Below are 16666 nucleotides of genomic sequence, written 5' to 3'. Positions count from 1 at the left end.
TTGCCAGGGAAGCACTTATTCTACTGAGCCATCTTCCCGGCCTGAAAGTTTTTAATCTATTTAGTGCAAGGTGCTTGTTGCAGAAAACCTAAGCCAATGAAACTATGGGGAATCGTGTGGAGACACTGTGAAAGCAGTATTCGTGCAAATGAAGATGTGCATGGTTCCTTGTGCTCACATAATTGTGGTCAGTAATTAGGAGGAGATAATGGCCAGCTGATAAAGCCAAGGAACTAGGAAACTCAGCCACCCTCCTAACCGTGCAACAGATGCACGAGGACATTGTATTGGTGCTGTGCCCAATCCGGAAAGTGGAAAAAACGACCAAAGGCAAAATAGTGTTTTCTCAATTCATTCTTGACCAAGTGAGGGAAAGATGATTTTTAAGAAAATTGTCATTAAATGATACGTGAAGTTAAAAGATGCTTGAGCTGTCATGATTAATGTGCACCAAGTTTACCAAATTACAGTACCAAAGCAAGTTCGTTTATGTGTAATATTGCAGAATTTTCAATGAAAGTGGTATAATTTTCAGTTAAACAAAAACCCTTAAATGCAGATTTGAGAACAGAAGGAAGATCCAGGGGCCACGAGGAGAGCAGAGGAGGGAAACGCTGGAGCAGGGGGCAGAGGGGCGGGGCAGCAGGGGCAGGAGCCAGGGCAGGGCAAGAGGGGTCTCAGTTCTGCTGGGCCCGCCTAAGACTAGTGGCCTAGGGAGTTAGCTCTGGTGTAGGCAACCGATTTGCTAGTTGTGCTGTTGTATAAGCTGCAAGCAGTAGTTTCGCTATGGAAAATGTGTGCAACATTCCTGCACTTAGCAAGATTTCACTATTGTTTAGGAAGCATATTATGTTTGTCTCAGATCTTAGTAGCTTATTTAATCATAAGAAGAATAAAGGCTAAGGCTATAACTTTAACTTGCATTTGCTTCAGTATCTATTTTACTTTTAATGTCAATAATTCTAATAATTTTACCACTAGATTTACTAGATTACATTGAGGTCACGTACATTTTCTTAGGAGCCAGTCTCCATAATATATACAAATATTTAATTCCAAATACTGTTTGTTATCTTGGAATAATATTTCCACATAATTCTCAAATTTATTTTAAAATAGGTATTGGTAAATACTCATATTTACTAAGTTTTGTTTCCTTCGTAACTTAAGTCAAAAATTTTCCTAAGGCAATAACAGATGCAAGATTCCATACTGATGCGGTCCTGTTCATAAACTTACAGATGTGTTAAATATTCAGTGTTGGTACTTCTATTATTTCACAAATCTTACTTAAAAGCAACGTGTAAAACTTAAACCTCGATTTCCTGGTTTCCTTTTCCTTTTTTGGTGGTCCCGGGGGTCGAACGCAGGGCTCTGGGCCCGTTCCCCTCAGGAGCACAGCTTCACCTGTGGAAGGCGAGAGCACAGTCTACGGCACGGTCCTGTGTAGGTCCTCATGGTCAGAGCGCAGATTGCTGCAACAGGAGCCATAAGTGTCACTGCTTCCTCTCAGGAACCTCCGCCGTCAGAGCTAACATAACCACTGAGCAGAGGTGGCTTCAGAAAGAATTAGAAAGGGCCTCGTTTATTCACGTACAATTTCACTCTGCACACACTGATTGCTCTCGTAGACGTATTCAGCGGGGTGATTCCCAGTGAGTCAAGTGCTCTAAACATAAAGCGCTTCTTCATACCTATTGTGACAGAGAGTCAGTGCCGCTGAATTCTGGGTTTCTCCACAATCCCCACGGAGTTGCTGGAAGTTAAACTCGTCTCTCTAGCTCTCTAGAGTGCAATGTGGAGCTGGTGGGTTTCCGCGCCATTCCCAGCAGTCCTCGCTCCCACCACTGCACACTCATCCCTACTGACTACACGCTGCTGTCCTCACAGACAGCTCTCAGAGCCTGCCACACACACTCATTTCCCCGGAGAACAAATCTGTCTTCACGAGCAGTCGGTTCTACTGTGAAGGCCATAACAAGCTCAGAACTACATGCAGTCGTACATGGCACCACTTGAGAGTGTTCTAGTCCCTCTTTGCAGGCTTAGTAAACGCCCGACTCTGGGTAGGGCGGCATCTGTCACCGGTGCTCACTGTGCTGCATGTCTGTCTCAGATCTTACAGATGAACGGGAAGGCCGTGCACTACATCTTCCCCCACGCCCGGATAAAAATAGCGAGAGACTCCAAGGATCACACCGTCTCAGGTAAAGGAAACTGAATCCTTTTGTTCCAGTCTCAGAGTGACATATGAATTTTTACTCCAGCTTAAACGACTAATTAAACTTCAGAAAACCACTTTTTAGATAAAAATTGTGTTTGGAAAATGTCTACAATAAGCAGGCTTTCCATCTTAGCACAGAAGACGCTGACAGCATGATCCCTTGCATGGAGAGCCTCCAGTGGTACGTATCCAGATCGTGCCTTTCCTGCATGGCGCTGCAGCGCTGCATAATTACTGCTCTGAGAAGTCATTTGGCCAGCAGCTTTAGAAACGTCACATGTCTTTATATAGGAAGTAAAAAACTATCTTGGCTTCTTCTAAGAAATAAACTCACTTGTATTTACCCAATGCAAACATGATCAGTTACACTGATTTTTTGTTTAATTGTTTGTGTCCTTTTACAAACCAGAGCTGATGGAAGAATATTTAAACTTTCCATTTTGAAATTATTCTGGACTTCAGAAAGTAGTACAGAGTCTTTTGCTTACTCTTTGTCCAACTTCTCTAATGTTAAAATCTACTTAATTCCAATCAAATAATTTGCCCCAAGAAATTAGCATTGACATATTATTAAAACATATGTCAGGTTTGTCCAACTGTTTTAACCAAGTCAGAATCCAGATCAGAATCCCATATTGTGTATTGATTGTTCTGACTCCGACCGCTCCTCCAACCTGATCATTCCTGTCCTCCTTTGTCAGCCAAGAGCTTAAAACACTGGAGCAATTGTAACATTTTATATTACAGATATATATATATATATATATATTATATATATATATATATATATATATTTTGGTAACAATATGTAACATTTTATATTACAGACATATATATATAAATATATAATATATATATATATAAATTCACCTTTTCATATATATTATATAATGATTTAAAATAAGAGAGAGGAAAAGGTGAATTTTTCAAAGCTAAGGAAATTTAAAATTGAATGATTTCCTATATTTTCATTCAAGTGTTGTGTATTTTTGTGCTTCTTGAACACTGTACAGCAACAGAAAATACAAATATAAGTATCCACAAAAGTATGCATCAATGCATGAATCAGTGTGCAGGCCGTAAGTCACCATAGTGGATTGCTGAACTTTTTTAAAGCCCTGCTATAACAAAAAATACAAGGAGATTGTTCATCTGTTTTAATCATTGTTAGAGACTCTGAGCCATCTGTTCCAATTTGAGCGATTTTCCTCCACACTTTCATAGGAAACAAGTCAACCAAGAGTCTTATGCTTTCCTTTTTGCATTTAGGGTTAAGGGATTTCACTTGCTAGAGACAGATAATTTTTTCATAATTTTATTGTTATGTAGACTGTACTTGAAGCACTATCGAAATCCTGGAATCAAATCTTAAAATCTGTGAGCTCCTTTTGAGAAGTTATTGCTGAAAATTATTTTAGTTCCCTCCAGCTCATAAAGCCAATTAACATCATACATTAGATCAATGCCAAAATTCGTTTTTCAGGATAAATAGTGAAAATGCAGCAGTCATTTTTCCTAGTCATCACGACCCTGCAGAAATGTATATATTTTCTGCCAGTATTATTATTTTTCTTCCATATTAACCAATTATTCCTCAGTCTTATTTATTCCAGTCTCAAATCTAAATTGAGTTTCCTCTGTATGGAGATTTTGCAGGGATGAAGTGCCGTTATTCTGAGGCTTATCAGTGCTGGAGGCCTACCTTACCTTCTCTCTATATTCCAGTTTTTCTTCCTGTATCTACCTATAAAAATAATAAAAATTTTCCCCGTTATTCTTACCTTGTATTGATTGTTAAAGAGTATATTTTTCATATGTCTTTAGGAAACATGATTCACTAAGTTAAATGTTTTAAAACAAATCTGTAATGTTTTCAAATGAATCTTTAGAATTTTAAGCAGCTTTAAATACATGAATTTTCAAGGCTAAATCCAGAAATGATAACTTTATTTTTTAAATTTATTTTATTTTATTTTATTGTCTTTTTGAGACAGGGTCTTGCTGTGCAGTTCAGGCTGGCCTTGAGCTCACTTTGTAATGCAGGCTGGTCTCACACTCACAAGGAGCCTCTTGCTCTAGCCTCTCAAGTGCTGGGATTTCAGGTGCACCACCATGCCTGGACTAGAACTGATGACTCCAGCAAGTGGCCTTATGCTCCTGGCGAGACCCTATGCCATTTGCCATCCAGGCAAAAGTCTAATTTAGTTGAATACATACTTTATATAGTCATTGTTATTTTTAGCTGTGATGTCATTTAATGCTTTAAATAGAATATATCTTTATAAATTGAAAAATATATGTACTTATCAAATACATGTTTTACATTATATATGTAGCGTGACCCAAAACATCACTGAATGTTTATATTGGCACATACTTCAAAGACCATTGCATGGCCTCTGCTAAGCAGAACCCCTTGCTTCAAACACTCTTGTCCCATACTCTATGCTTCTTTCCACAGCTGCTCTGGAGTCCTCTTTCCTGAGTGTCATGAGCTGTGCTGTCCTGGCTGCCTTGATGTCCCGCACTGCTTCTGCGGCTTTCCCTGCAGGGTTGCTCTGACTTTGGGAAAGAGCTGGAAGTTGTAGGGTGTTGTGGCTGGCGCGTGGGGTAGATAAGGCATCCTGTCACATTTTCATGGTCCTCCTTTCCTTTGAAGACATCTCGGCCGCCACATTCTCTTTTGACCACACCCAATGAAAACCCTCAGGAACGAGGACTTCCAGAACTGCTTCAGAGTGCAGGAAGAATGATGGCTAAGAATGTCAGAAGGGAGCATTGGGAGGGGTGGATTTTGAAGGCATCAACAGCCATGTGTCTTTTGCTGTAGTACACTTATTTTATTCCAACATTAACCACATATTTTGGTCCTATCTTGTATGCCTTATGCAGTGGCTAAAAATAACTAATTAGCTTCTCTGTACCTCATGGTTGTCATGTCTGCAGTAAGGATACTACACATTCATTCCAAGCATTGCTCAGAGACACAGTACCCTGCTGTTAGCACCAGTCGCTGAGCGCTGTGTCACTCGGAGATCTGAACACAGCCTGGCAGACGCAGTGATGTGTGTGGACCCGCTTCTCACACGTTCTGCATGGAGTGCTGCAGTGGGGTGTGAGATCTCTGCTCTTGTCTTCTTGGCCCAGGAAGGGTGACAGCGGCAAGCTATTCATAGCCTTGTCTTTGATATGCATGTGCATTTGCACAGTGAATATTTTTAAATTCTCATTTGGAGATAAACTGCAATGTTCAATATTTTCATTATTATTGGAAAAAGTTAGCAAAGCTAATAATTAACTGTGTTATATACATTTATTTAACAGTACTGGAGATTGAATTCATGGCCTTTAGTACTGAGCAACTTCTCAAGTTCTCTAAAATAGGTTGTGTTTTGTTTTGTTCTGATTTTTTTTTCACACAAATCACCAGCATTTATTTCCTCAGGCCAAATCACTTATTTTGGTAGAAAAGGCAAAGGGTCCCTCTGTTAGTTTTGGGCCCAAATTCCTTCCCTACAAATGGGTCTGTGAATCTCCATGAGGGAACCTCAGAACTGCATAGATGGTCAGAGTTGAGCTTCAGATGGCTTTCCTAAAAACAAACAAACCAAAAAACCAAAAGTGAATTGATTATCAGTTCCCTCCCTCTCTGCTGAAAAAAAGATTTAAAGTTTGTAAAAAGTTTAAAAGTGTTTTGTTTTTTTAAAATATCTTGACCTGGAAGACTGGGGATAGAAAGGAGGTGTGGTGCTGAGACACGGTCCCCATGCAGGTGGCCTGCAGGGTGGTGTGCCCCTGTGAGCCACTCAGCTGGTAGGCAGGCTCCCGTGCCAGCTGAACAAGTAATACCCCATGCCTACAGTGTCTTGGGCATGGAGAGAAGACAGTGGGAACATGGAGCCTGTGGATGTGGGCGGAGGGCTCCCCAGGTTAGGGGCCACAGAGCCCTTGCACACTGGCCTGTGAGATGGGCTCAGAAAGAAGGCCACTGGGCTTGTGCCTGGGTTCTCATTCAGGTAAGGGGCAGCAGTCTCTTGCGGCCTCCAGGACAAAGTCAGCCTCAAGAGAAGGTGGCCCTGTTGCTGCTCTTAGGCTGGTTGCTGGCTTCCTTGTTCCTTCGTGGTGCTTGCCTCTGTCTATCCTCCTGCCCCTCGAGGGCCAGCTTGCCCATGTCTCCAGACAGCTTCCAAACACTTATGGCCTCGGAGTTGCCCTGGATGTCCCCTGGATGTCAGGGACCACGTTCCAATGGCCTGTTCAGTCACAGGAGATGAAGTCCGAGTGGGAGGGCTCGACCTCCATCAGGCCTTTGCATCGCTCTCAGGCCTGGTTTAATTTGCTTTCTCTGCTTACACCTCTTCAAATTTTCTACTTCTGACTCATCAATGTGGAAATTAGGAGCAAAGTTCCTCCAAGTCCAGATGTCCTATCACAAGTGGAGGTGAAGTTAAGAAATCAGGATTCAAGATGGATGAGTAGTCCAGACCCATGGTGCTGGCTGCAGTCTTTCTGTGTGTCTCCTTGTACTTGACAAAAGGCAGTTAGATGCCTGGCAAGTGCAAGGTCCTGAGTTCAATCCCTTATAGCATAGGTACCAGCACTACCCCCATTTTGCTGGTGAGAAAACTGACACACAAAGAAGTGGAATCTCTGTGGCCTGAGAAGAGGCACATGCACACACATTTCCTGTAGTTTTGAGTTATTCCCTGACACCCTAATAGGAAGGCCTTTGAAAAAAGAAACTTTTGAATGAGGCCAAGGAAAAAACAAAATACAATCAACAGCACAAAGCACGTTCCACCCAAATGCGGGGCAAGGGCACAGGGCAACCCCCAGTGAGATGAGGTGACAAAAGTCCGGCCCCTGCGTGCTTACCCAGGGGCTCCTGCGGCCAAGGTGTTCATCTGCAAAGAGTTGACCAAGCCAGGGTGCATATGCGCTGACTCTGCCCCCCCCCCTTTTTTTTTGGCAGAACCAGGGATTGAACTCAGGCCCTTGCGCTTGCCAGGGAAGTGCTTATTCTACTGAGCCATCTCCTAGCCCACAGTTTTTTTTTCCTGTATTGTTTTTGAGGCAGGGTCTCACTTGGTTGCCAAGTTGCCAAGGATGAGATCAATATGCAGTCTTCCTGCCTCAGCTTCCCAGAGCACTGGCATGACAGTGTGTGCCATTGTGCCTGAAGTGGGCTGCTTTTATAAGACAAGATAAGGCTTGATACAAGAAGTAAAACTGAAACTCAGTGTCCCTTGCTCCCAAAAGAAAGTGGAAAGCGTCCCTAGTGTGTCTTCTTTTTGGTCTCATGAACCCTCTGAAAATTGAAGTGTTTAGTACCTTTATTAATATTTTATAAGACAAATCTAGCTGAGCAAAGCACTAAAGTATGAGCGACCACAAGCAATCCCAATTTGCAAATAAAGACTCTATAGTCTTTAAATTTCTTTCTCAGTACCAGGGATTGAACGCAGGACCTTCTGATTGCCATTAATTTGCAAATAAAGGGAAAAATAATTTTATTCATAGGACACGGGCTGGAGAGATAGCACATAAGTGCCTGCCTGGCAAATGCAAGGTCCTGAGTTCAATCCCTGGTGCCAAAAAAGAAAAAAAAGGAAATATTGGGCAAATAATTTCAAAATGAGAAACATGAATGGGTCATTTTTTGTTTGTTTGTTTGTTTGTTTTGTTTTGTATTTTTAGGGAAGAGTCTACAGGGTGTTGAGAGTCTCACTGCTAGATTGGACTCACAGTGATCTGCCTGTTTACAGCGGGATTACAGGCGAACACCACCGCATCCAGTCTCAGTTGCTGTCTCAGCATGCCCCAAGGGTGGGGCTGGCACAGCAGGCCCAGGGATCAAACTATGGTGTGGGTTTTTAATACATTTCCCTTTGAGGGTTTTCAAAGTATGGGCAGTAGAACCTTCACAGTCCCTGCAGTACTTCCAGGGCCTGCAGGTCCAAAGGGTCTTTGAGTCATGCTCCACTAATGCTGGTTCACCTGTCACCCGGCACCCTGCTTAATGGCACAGCATTGGTCCCCAGACTCCTGTTGGTGACACCCAGGACTCCACTGTACCTAGGACTTGGGTGTGTATCAGTCTGCTCCTCGCGGTGTCCAGGACACTGTCCGGGTTGTGGACAGTGAGTGTGTCCAGGTGGGCCATGCCCCCCGCCTTTATGCTGTCCCAGGCACTGGATAGGAAGTTCTGGTGCCACATGCAGTGGGTCAGGGCCTGCAGGGTACCAGGACAAGGCTTCTAGGACAAAGAATCCTGGCTCCTCCTCCACAGGACCACCCCTAGACTACCCTGTCCTTCCCCGTCTCCCCTCCCCAACCACCAGTGGGTTCCCATGGGCACGGGTAACTTCCCCCAGTGCTGTGCATCCTGTCCTTCTCTCTGTGGTTGAGGGCCCTGTGGGGAGCAGACCTGAGGACTGCACCGCAGGGTCACCCTTCTCATAAGATTTCATTCATAAAATTGATTTTTTTGTAGGAGGGAATTATTTTAACAAGGAATGCATTTAGTGTTATTAACAAATATTATATTGCCCATTTTTATTTCTAATACACAGCTGTGGTCTACAGAAGCAACCTCTCTTTGAGGTGCTTAGTGGTGCTGGAGGGTAGGTGGATCTGAGGCCGCTGAGTTTTGCACAGTCACTCTGGAGGTGTTGGCACCAAAATTGCAAAGCAATGGGAAAAATCACCCAAAACAAAAAAAGGGGAAGTGGGATTTTTCCTTTCTTTAAAAAAGCTTGTACAATGTGACATCTTTTACAAAGGTTTCTATAATTCACAGTCCATGGATTATGAATGCATATTTGTGGACACTCAGGTCCTGAAATAGAAGCAATTATAACTATAAAATTCAAAAAGATCTGAGATGAAAGCTCTGGAATTTACAAAATTTTACTATTTGTACCCACACCCATGCACATGTAATTTACAACTTTGTAATTATGCAGTGAGAAATATATGTGAATAAGCAATTAAATATCATATAATTTTTAGGAAATAAATCATTTAACTCCTGGTATGTAAATTTCAGAGATGTGGTGAATAGATTTTTTTTTAATGTACAATATTTTTCAAAGGGTTTTATTCAAACAAGCAAAAGGCAGCATGATGGAGAGAACAGGCTGTGACACTTGGGGTCATGAAGACCCAGGCTGGCTTCATCTCTAAAACTCCCTTTCATTTTGAGGAGAATCTTTTCATTTACGAAAAGCAGTGAGCTCTTTGTGTCTCATGAGACTGCGCTTGCACTGACCACAGTATATTGTATTCACTACATCCTCACCAGCTATTATTTTCTCTTTACTTCAGGAGAATGAAGAGAAAGAAAGTGTAGGGGTCCTGAGCTCACTTTCTGATCAAAACAAACAAGCAAACAAAACAAGCAACTAGCATTGTGTAGCACACAAAAATGAGCCTCTATTGTAAATTCAAAACTATCTTATGGTTCTAGAAATACAGGTCTGAAACACAGCCAAGAAGTTCTGGTTTTGCCAAGGGCATTACGTGCACAGTTCCGTCATAGTATGGATCCATCTGCAAGGCTACAAAGACCAATTAGCATTTATAGTAGTGCAGAACAGTGTGCCTACTGCTTCGTTTCAGAAGTATTTTCTTGGGAAATGGTGGCTCATTTCTTATTCTTCATCTGTCACCATTTTTGACCTTCAGATACAGTAGATGATTATTGACGGATTTCATTGGCTCTTTGTACAATAATACAATAACAAATTTGGAGAGTTCTTTTAATTTCTATAACTGTTTTATTGAGGTATAATGTACATATGGAAATGCCCATTGTAATTGTGCAAATAAATAATGTGGTTTGTTGTTGTTGTTTTCTGTTTTTTGTTTGCTGGCTCAGCCTGCCTTGAGGGCGGGACTGGCATGGCATATGGTGCCGGGAATTGAACCACAGTCCTCGGCACCTGCCTAAGCTTGCCTAAGTAGGTGCTTTAGACCACTGAGCTATCTCATTGGCATACATAATGTTAATAAATTGAAATAATTTAATCAGCACAATTAATGGTAGTCAGCACAGTTTCATTTTAGGAATGTTAGTAATTTTTGGAAATATTCCCTAGGAGTTGCTGATATCTCTCTTTCTAATGTCAATTGCTCAGATGTAAATTTTGACTCACTTCTTCTTTATATAAATTTATTTTATGCACTTTATATGAAGCAATTATCTAACAAGTAGCTTAGTGTCCGTTTACTTTTACTTTCCAACAATTTTTAATTAGTCTACTTAATACGAGGTATCAGTGGCTTACTGTTCCTTTTTCTAAATATATTCTATTGTTATTAAAATTTGGTGTGCATAATGGATTTTTCAAAAGTTTTTTTTTTTTTAATTGCATACAAGTTTTTGAATGGACATATGTCACTTCTTTTGGGTATTTTTCCTATATGAAATTTCTGTGCTATGTGATTTTGGTTTGACTGTTGAAGCACCTGTCAAATCATTTTACATTTCCACCAGTGTCTAAGTGTTCTACCTTCTTGATGTCATTGCTAATACTTGGCAATATCTGTCTTATGGAGGAGGTGTATATGATACCTTGTTTAATTTTTGTTTCTCTAATGACATAATTTTGAGCATTTTGTCATTTATAAGCAATTTAAATATATTCTCTGGTGAAATGTCAAATATTAATGGACATGAAAAATCAATTTAGCACTAACACAAACTTCCTGGGGGACCTTAATACTCCATTGTCCCAGAGAGACAACAAAAAAAAAAATAAATCTCATAACTGAACCAAACCTGTGATCAAGTGGACTTAATAGATGCCTACAGATTGCTCCATCCTACCACATTAGAATACACATTCTTCCCAGCTGTGCATGAAATGTTCTCTAAAATAGGCCACATACTAGCTCACAGAACATGGTTAAGTAAATGAAAAAATATTGAAATCATCCCATGTATATTATCTGACCACAGTGCAATGAAATTGGAACTTAATGGCAAAAGAAACCACAAAATTACATAAAAATGTGGAAATTAAAAACACCCTCTGAGCAACAAATGAGTCTTACATTAAATTAAAGGAGAAATTAAGCTGTCTCTACAATTAAATGATAATGCTGATACAACATATTAGAGCCCATGGGAGGCAATGAAAGCAGTCCAGAGAGGGCAAGATATAATGGTGAACTCTTATACTGTGTTAGGAAAATAGAATGAGTTCAAATATACAACCTAATATTGAACCTCAAACTTCTAGAAAAAACAAGAACAATTCAAAACCAAAGTTTGTACAAGGGAAGCAATTAGAAAGAATAGAGCAGAAAGTAAGACAATTGAGACTAAGAAAATAGAAAGAATCAATGAATCAAAGAGTTGGTTTTTTGAAAGATTAAATAAAATTGATAAACCCTTCACCAAGGTTATCAAAAAAGGACAGAAAAGACTCAAATCCATGCAATTAAGAATGAAAAGGGTGCATGTTCATGTCTTTTGTTCATTGTATTTGGTTTATTGGTCATCTTACAACATTTTAGTCTAAGTCATAGGTAAGGATCCCAATTCATTTTTTTTGAGCCACAAGAAAATAACCAATTCTGCAGACATTTTTTTTGTTGGGAAAAACCCCCTAACTGAATTACCTTGATATCTATAAAAATTCAATCTGTCATTAATATAATTGTTTATTTCTTTGATGAGATTTTTTCCACTCAGCCTATATCCCTATCAGGCATCACCTAATGGTATACTCCCTTCTTTACTGGTGTTCTTTTTTAAGTTTTAAAGCCTGGTAGTATAAATCCTCAACACTTTTATTTTTCAAAAAATGTTTTGCTCTCTGTAGGTCCTTTTCATTTGTTTAAAGACTCAGGATCAGCCCTCCTAGGATTGTGATAAAGATTGTAGCAAAATTATAGATCAATTTAGGCTGGACTGCTTTCTTCACAGCGTTGTCTTCCAATCTTGAACATGTAGCATGTCTTCACTGACTTAATCTCTGTCTCTTTAATTTTTATTCGCAAAATTTTTGTCATTTATCATTTACAAAATTAGCATCCCTTTTATTAAATGTGTGTAAAAGTCCTTAATTATATTAGATCTGTTATAAGTGTTTTCTTACTTTCACTTTTGAAATATACGTGGCTATTATATGAAAATAGATTTTTGAATGTTGATCTTTTCAAATATAATCTCACTAATGTTCTAAACTCTTTTAGTGTAAACTTTATGCTCTTTACATACAAAATTATATCATCCTAAAATATTTTACTTTTCCCATTCTAAAGTGCATATATTCATTTCTTTTCTTATTGCACTGGCTAAAACATGTGGTAAGATATTGAGCAAAGAATAAAGAGTCACCCTTGATTTGGCCTGACTTTTGAGAGAGAACATTCATCTTATACAATTACAATGTTCCATATACAAAGAAATATATATTTGGAGTCATTTTTTTATTACATTCAGGAGGTTTGTTCCTATTTCTCATTACCTTGTATACTGAAGAAAGCCTGTGCCTTTTGTCCTTTGTGCTATTATTAAGATGCTGCTAGGCATTAGACTAGGAATATTGGAAGATTTCTCCAGACTCTTTTCTTGATCTCTAAATCTGTTCTGATTACAGTACCTACTTGAAATGATTTCACTTATTTAAATCACTAAGGTGTGTTTTGTCACCTTGGATACTCGATCTCACTTTTTCTACTCAGCTTGAGTTCCCATTGGATGACATTTTCTTTCTCCTTACTAGCTGCAAGCTATCTTGTTTGTCTACTGGAAATCATACCAGTTCATCTTCAGTTTTGGAAGTTGTTATTTTGGTCAATGACTACTTCTCAGGATTCTGAATATGCCATTATGTGTTCTGTTTTTCTTGAAGACAAAATGGCTAGATATGAATGTGATCAGAAATGCTTCCTTTACCACTGTCAAGATCTTCTTTTCTTTAACTTTCAACGTTGTGATTACGACATGTCTAGGTGTGTGTCTCTGTTTCTTCATCATATTTAGGTTCTTCACACCCTGGAAGTTTGATGCTAATGTTTCTTGTTTCCTTGGATTTTGAGGCCTTGTTCATTTTCCTTCTAGTTTTACTTTTCTCTTCTTCAGTTCAGACCATTTTCTCTGTTTTGCCTTCAAATTTGCTGATTCTTTTCTGCCTTATGTATTTTGTTAAGAACAACTAGCAATTTATTATTTATGGGCATTTTATGACTTTACCTTTTTATATTTTCTTATGATTATTATTTATTTCTTGAGCTACTGCTTCTATATTTTAATTCTTTAAACACAGTCTCTAGTTTTTCAGTTTTTGTATGTTTTTATTCCCATCATGTAATTCATATTTTCCTGTTTTTATATGTAACATATATTGTTGCTTATATGTTAAAACTCTGCGTTTCCAGTAACATATGGCATATGACTGGATTTACATTTTTTCCTGACGGGAATGCTGTCCTCTGGTTCGTGGATACTGAAGCCTCTTCTTGGTATTTTGTCATCCTCATCATGGCTTTGCTACTGCCGTTGCATGAATTTATTTGTGGCTCAGTACCTGGGAGTTGAGTCTGAGTAGCTAAGGGCCAGGCAATGATTGGTCAGAAGTTCTCTTCCAACACCATCAGCCTACCTGCATCGTCATCTTACCTACAATAAGCACAGCTCACTGTTGGTGGATCTGTATAGAGACTGAAGAAAATACTCAGAGTTCATTCGAGCAGTGTCTCAAACCGCCGTCGTCTCGCCTGTACTGTGCATCTGTATAAGCACCTCTGGGCAGGGTAACATGGATGGTCGGCCCGTTCCGCCTGTGCCCAGTGTCCCTGACTCCCTTTGCTCAGGAGTGTGTAAGGCTCATGATCCACTTAGGGACCTCGGCCCCCTGCCCAGTGTGATGTTCGGGGAAGCCACACGGCCCGCACTGCCCAGGCCACTACCAGGCAGTATGACTGGGGTGCAGGGAGCTTGAGGAAGATGGCCCAGACCCCCGTTTCCTCCTCAGACATCAGGAGCTTCTCATGAGCAAGTGGTGTCCAGGGTGCTGTGCGCCATCCATCCACTTCTGGAGCGCTGAACTGGCACCTGTTCACAAAGCTCTGTTCCCTTACACAGTTCAGTTTTTGAGAGGATTTTATTTTACTTTATAAAATATCTATTGAATTTTATTTCTAGCAAATGTTTTATATGCCCTGAGACAGTAATAAACTACCACATTCCTCTGGAAAATTTCAGTCAAGTGAATTTGTTGTGGCTGCACAACATTTTTATACTTAAATATTTGTTACTATAGATGGAATAAATCACAAAGAGTGAATCTATTGAAATTTGTTTTGGTATAAGTCCTGGCTTATAAATATTGCGTTATAGCCTTGATTTCATGTGCTTAAAAAAGAGGTTGCAGAACTTGTGTGCCTCTCGCTGCTCCACCCAGAGGTGCTCTCAGACAGCAGAGCTGCAGCTTTGGGGAGTGGGACAGACACACCGAGAATCAGCAGTCTACTGAGAAATCTGAGGAACTGAGTCAGATAGGTCCAGCGTTCTGTCAGCCTTTCCTAAGAGCCTGTTACATTTCTGAGGAATTGGGACATCTCAGGAATCCTCAGGAAAGCATGTGATGGGTTGGGAGTGCAGCCTATGGGATAGCCACAGTCCTGCTGCAGATTCCTTCCTCTGCTGGCTTTTATACGCAGTGGGAGAATTTTTCTGTTTATAATTTTAGAAGCTGAGCACAGTGTTTAAGATGAGCTTCAAAAGCTCACTCTGTCTAGTCAGATGTTCCTCTCCTCTCATTGATCAAGTCTCAAGGCCTGGCTTTATGTGAAGACATCCATAAATTATAGACCAAAAACGTGCTATGAAAGTGATCAAGAAAACCCAGACAATATGTTGAACATAAAACAATGTCAGCAGATTGTAGTTGATGCTATGGTACACGATGTGCACAATGTAGAGTTCTAAAATTAAGGACAGCATTTGATAAAAATAAAAAATCTATTGGCACAAAGTACAAGGAGAACAAGACTCATATGTTCAAAGTTGTATATTTTGAGCTGTTTTGACAATTAAGAGATCAGTAAATCTGATGTAATAGAAATTAGATGAAAATAAAATAAACAGCTCATTTTTTGTTTCAAACCTAATTTAATGGATATTTGAACATTTTTAAACCAGTTTTTTAACATCCTGTACCCAATTTCTTGTCCATTCCAAGTAGTATCGTAACTTTTAGGTAATGAAATTAACCAAAACTAATTGTACTAAGTCATTCTTCAGTGAACAAACATCCCTAAAGGTAGAGAGAGGTTGTTCAACTATTCGAATGCCTCTTTCACAATAGCAAATTCATTTTGATGAGAACAGTTTCTGCCTGTAGTATAAAAATAATCCAGACACCTGGATTTTATTTATAGCCTTAAAATGACTCAGCATATTTAAAACTTTTCTCTATGAATCAGTTTCTTAACTCATCTCAAAAATCGTGATCACTTATAAGTCTTGTATGTGTACTGTTCTTTATAAATTTCATGCCAACATATGTAATAGTTAATATTAATTCAATTAGTTATGCACTTAAACATAAAATGCAATTTGTTTGTATGACAATACTAAAAGATTTAATGCAAACACAGGCCATTCTCTCTTGGCAATATATGATAACTAAAGGAGTATGTAGTCATAAAAAATTATACAGCACTAGGAAAAACGGAAATTACACTGTGTCCACTGAAGAGACTGCTGGGATCGTGCAGCGTGAGGTATGGCTTGCTGAGCCAGTGTGGCTGCCTCCCCACCCTCCTGACTGACATGTGCTGGTTGGCCCCAGAGCTTTCTTCAGAATCTTGGCGGTTTCTCCTGTCTGGGATCCCATGGCAAATGCTCCTTGGTCCTGTCTCTCCCCTAATGGGGAAGGAGCAACTGGATTGTGCCACTGTCACTTGGGTTCTGAGCCAGGCGCTCTGCGCCCACCATGCATGCCATGTGTCCACCATTGTGGGCCATCTTAGAGAATGAGCTGAGTTCTCTGAAGCTCTTATCTTCACAGAAACTGGCTTCCTCCTGTGCAAAATAAGAAGAGTTTCTAAAATCTCCTTATTCCTTTAAGATCTAGTGAGATAATGTCATTTCAAAAGTATTTTCTAAGAAGAAAGCACAATATACATGTATTCTAACATAATTACATAGATGTGTGGCTCTCATTTGGAGAAAAGTAAAGTTTCAGTGTGCATTATTCAAGCCACATTTGGTGCCACTGCACTATGCACTGTCTGTGCACGTTTTCACAGAACCTTGGTGTTTCAGACCTGAGACAACAGAGCTCTCCTGTGCTGCATGTGAAGGTCCCTTTTTCATGGGATCTTCCTTCTGGTCCATTCTCATGGGGTCTTCCTCCTGGTCCGTTCTCACGGGGTCTTCCTCCTGATCCGTTCTATGGGGTCTTCCTCCTGGTCCATTCTCAT

General features: G+C 39.9%; 1 protein-coding gene and 1 pseudogene across 1 annotated transcript in view; one reads left to right on the top strand and one right to left on the bottom strand.

The window, feature by feature from the left end:
• Pclo (piccolo presynaptic cytomatrix protein) overlaps positions 1-16666 on the top strand; it is a 488156-nt gene that overhangs the window by 351693 nt on the left and 119797 nt on the right. The window contains exon 10 of the mRNA XM_023724320.1: positions 2117-2207. Within this exon, the coding sequence (XP_023580088.1) occupies positions 2117-2207 (91 nt within the window). The remainder of the gene's footprint in view (positions 1-2116; positions 2208-16666) is intronic.
• Positions 6285-6526, bottom strand: LOC111818944 (annotated as a pseudogene).

This window comes from Octodon degus, unplaced genomic scaffold, assembly GCF_000260255.1.
Source record: "Octodon degus isolate 3935 unplaced genomic scaffold, OctDeg1.0 scaffold00108, whole genome shotgun sequence".
NCBI classification, from domain to species: domain Eukaryota; kingdom Metazoa; phylum Chordata; class Mammalia; order Rodentia; family Octodontidae; genus Octodon; species Octodon degus.
Note: the sequence above shows the minus strand (reverse complement) of the source record. Positions and strands in the feature narration are given on the sequence as shown.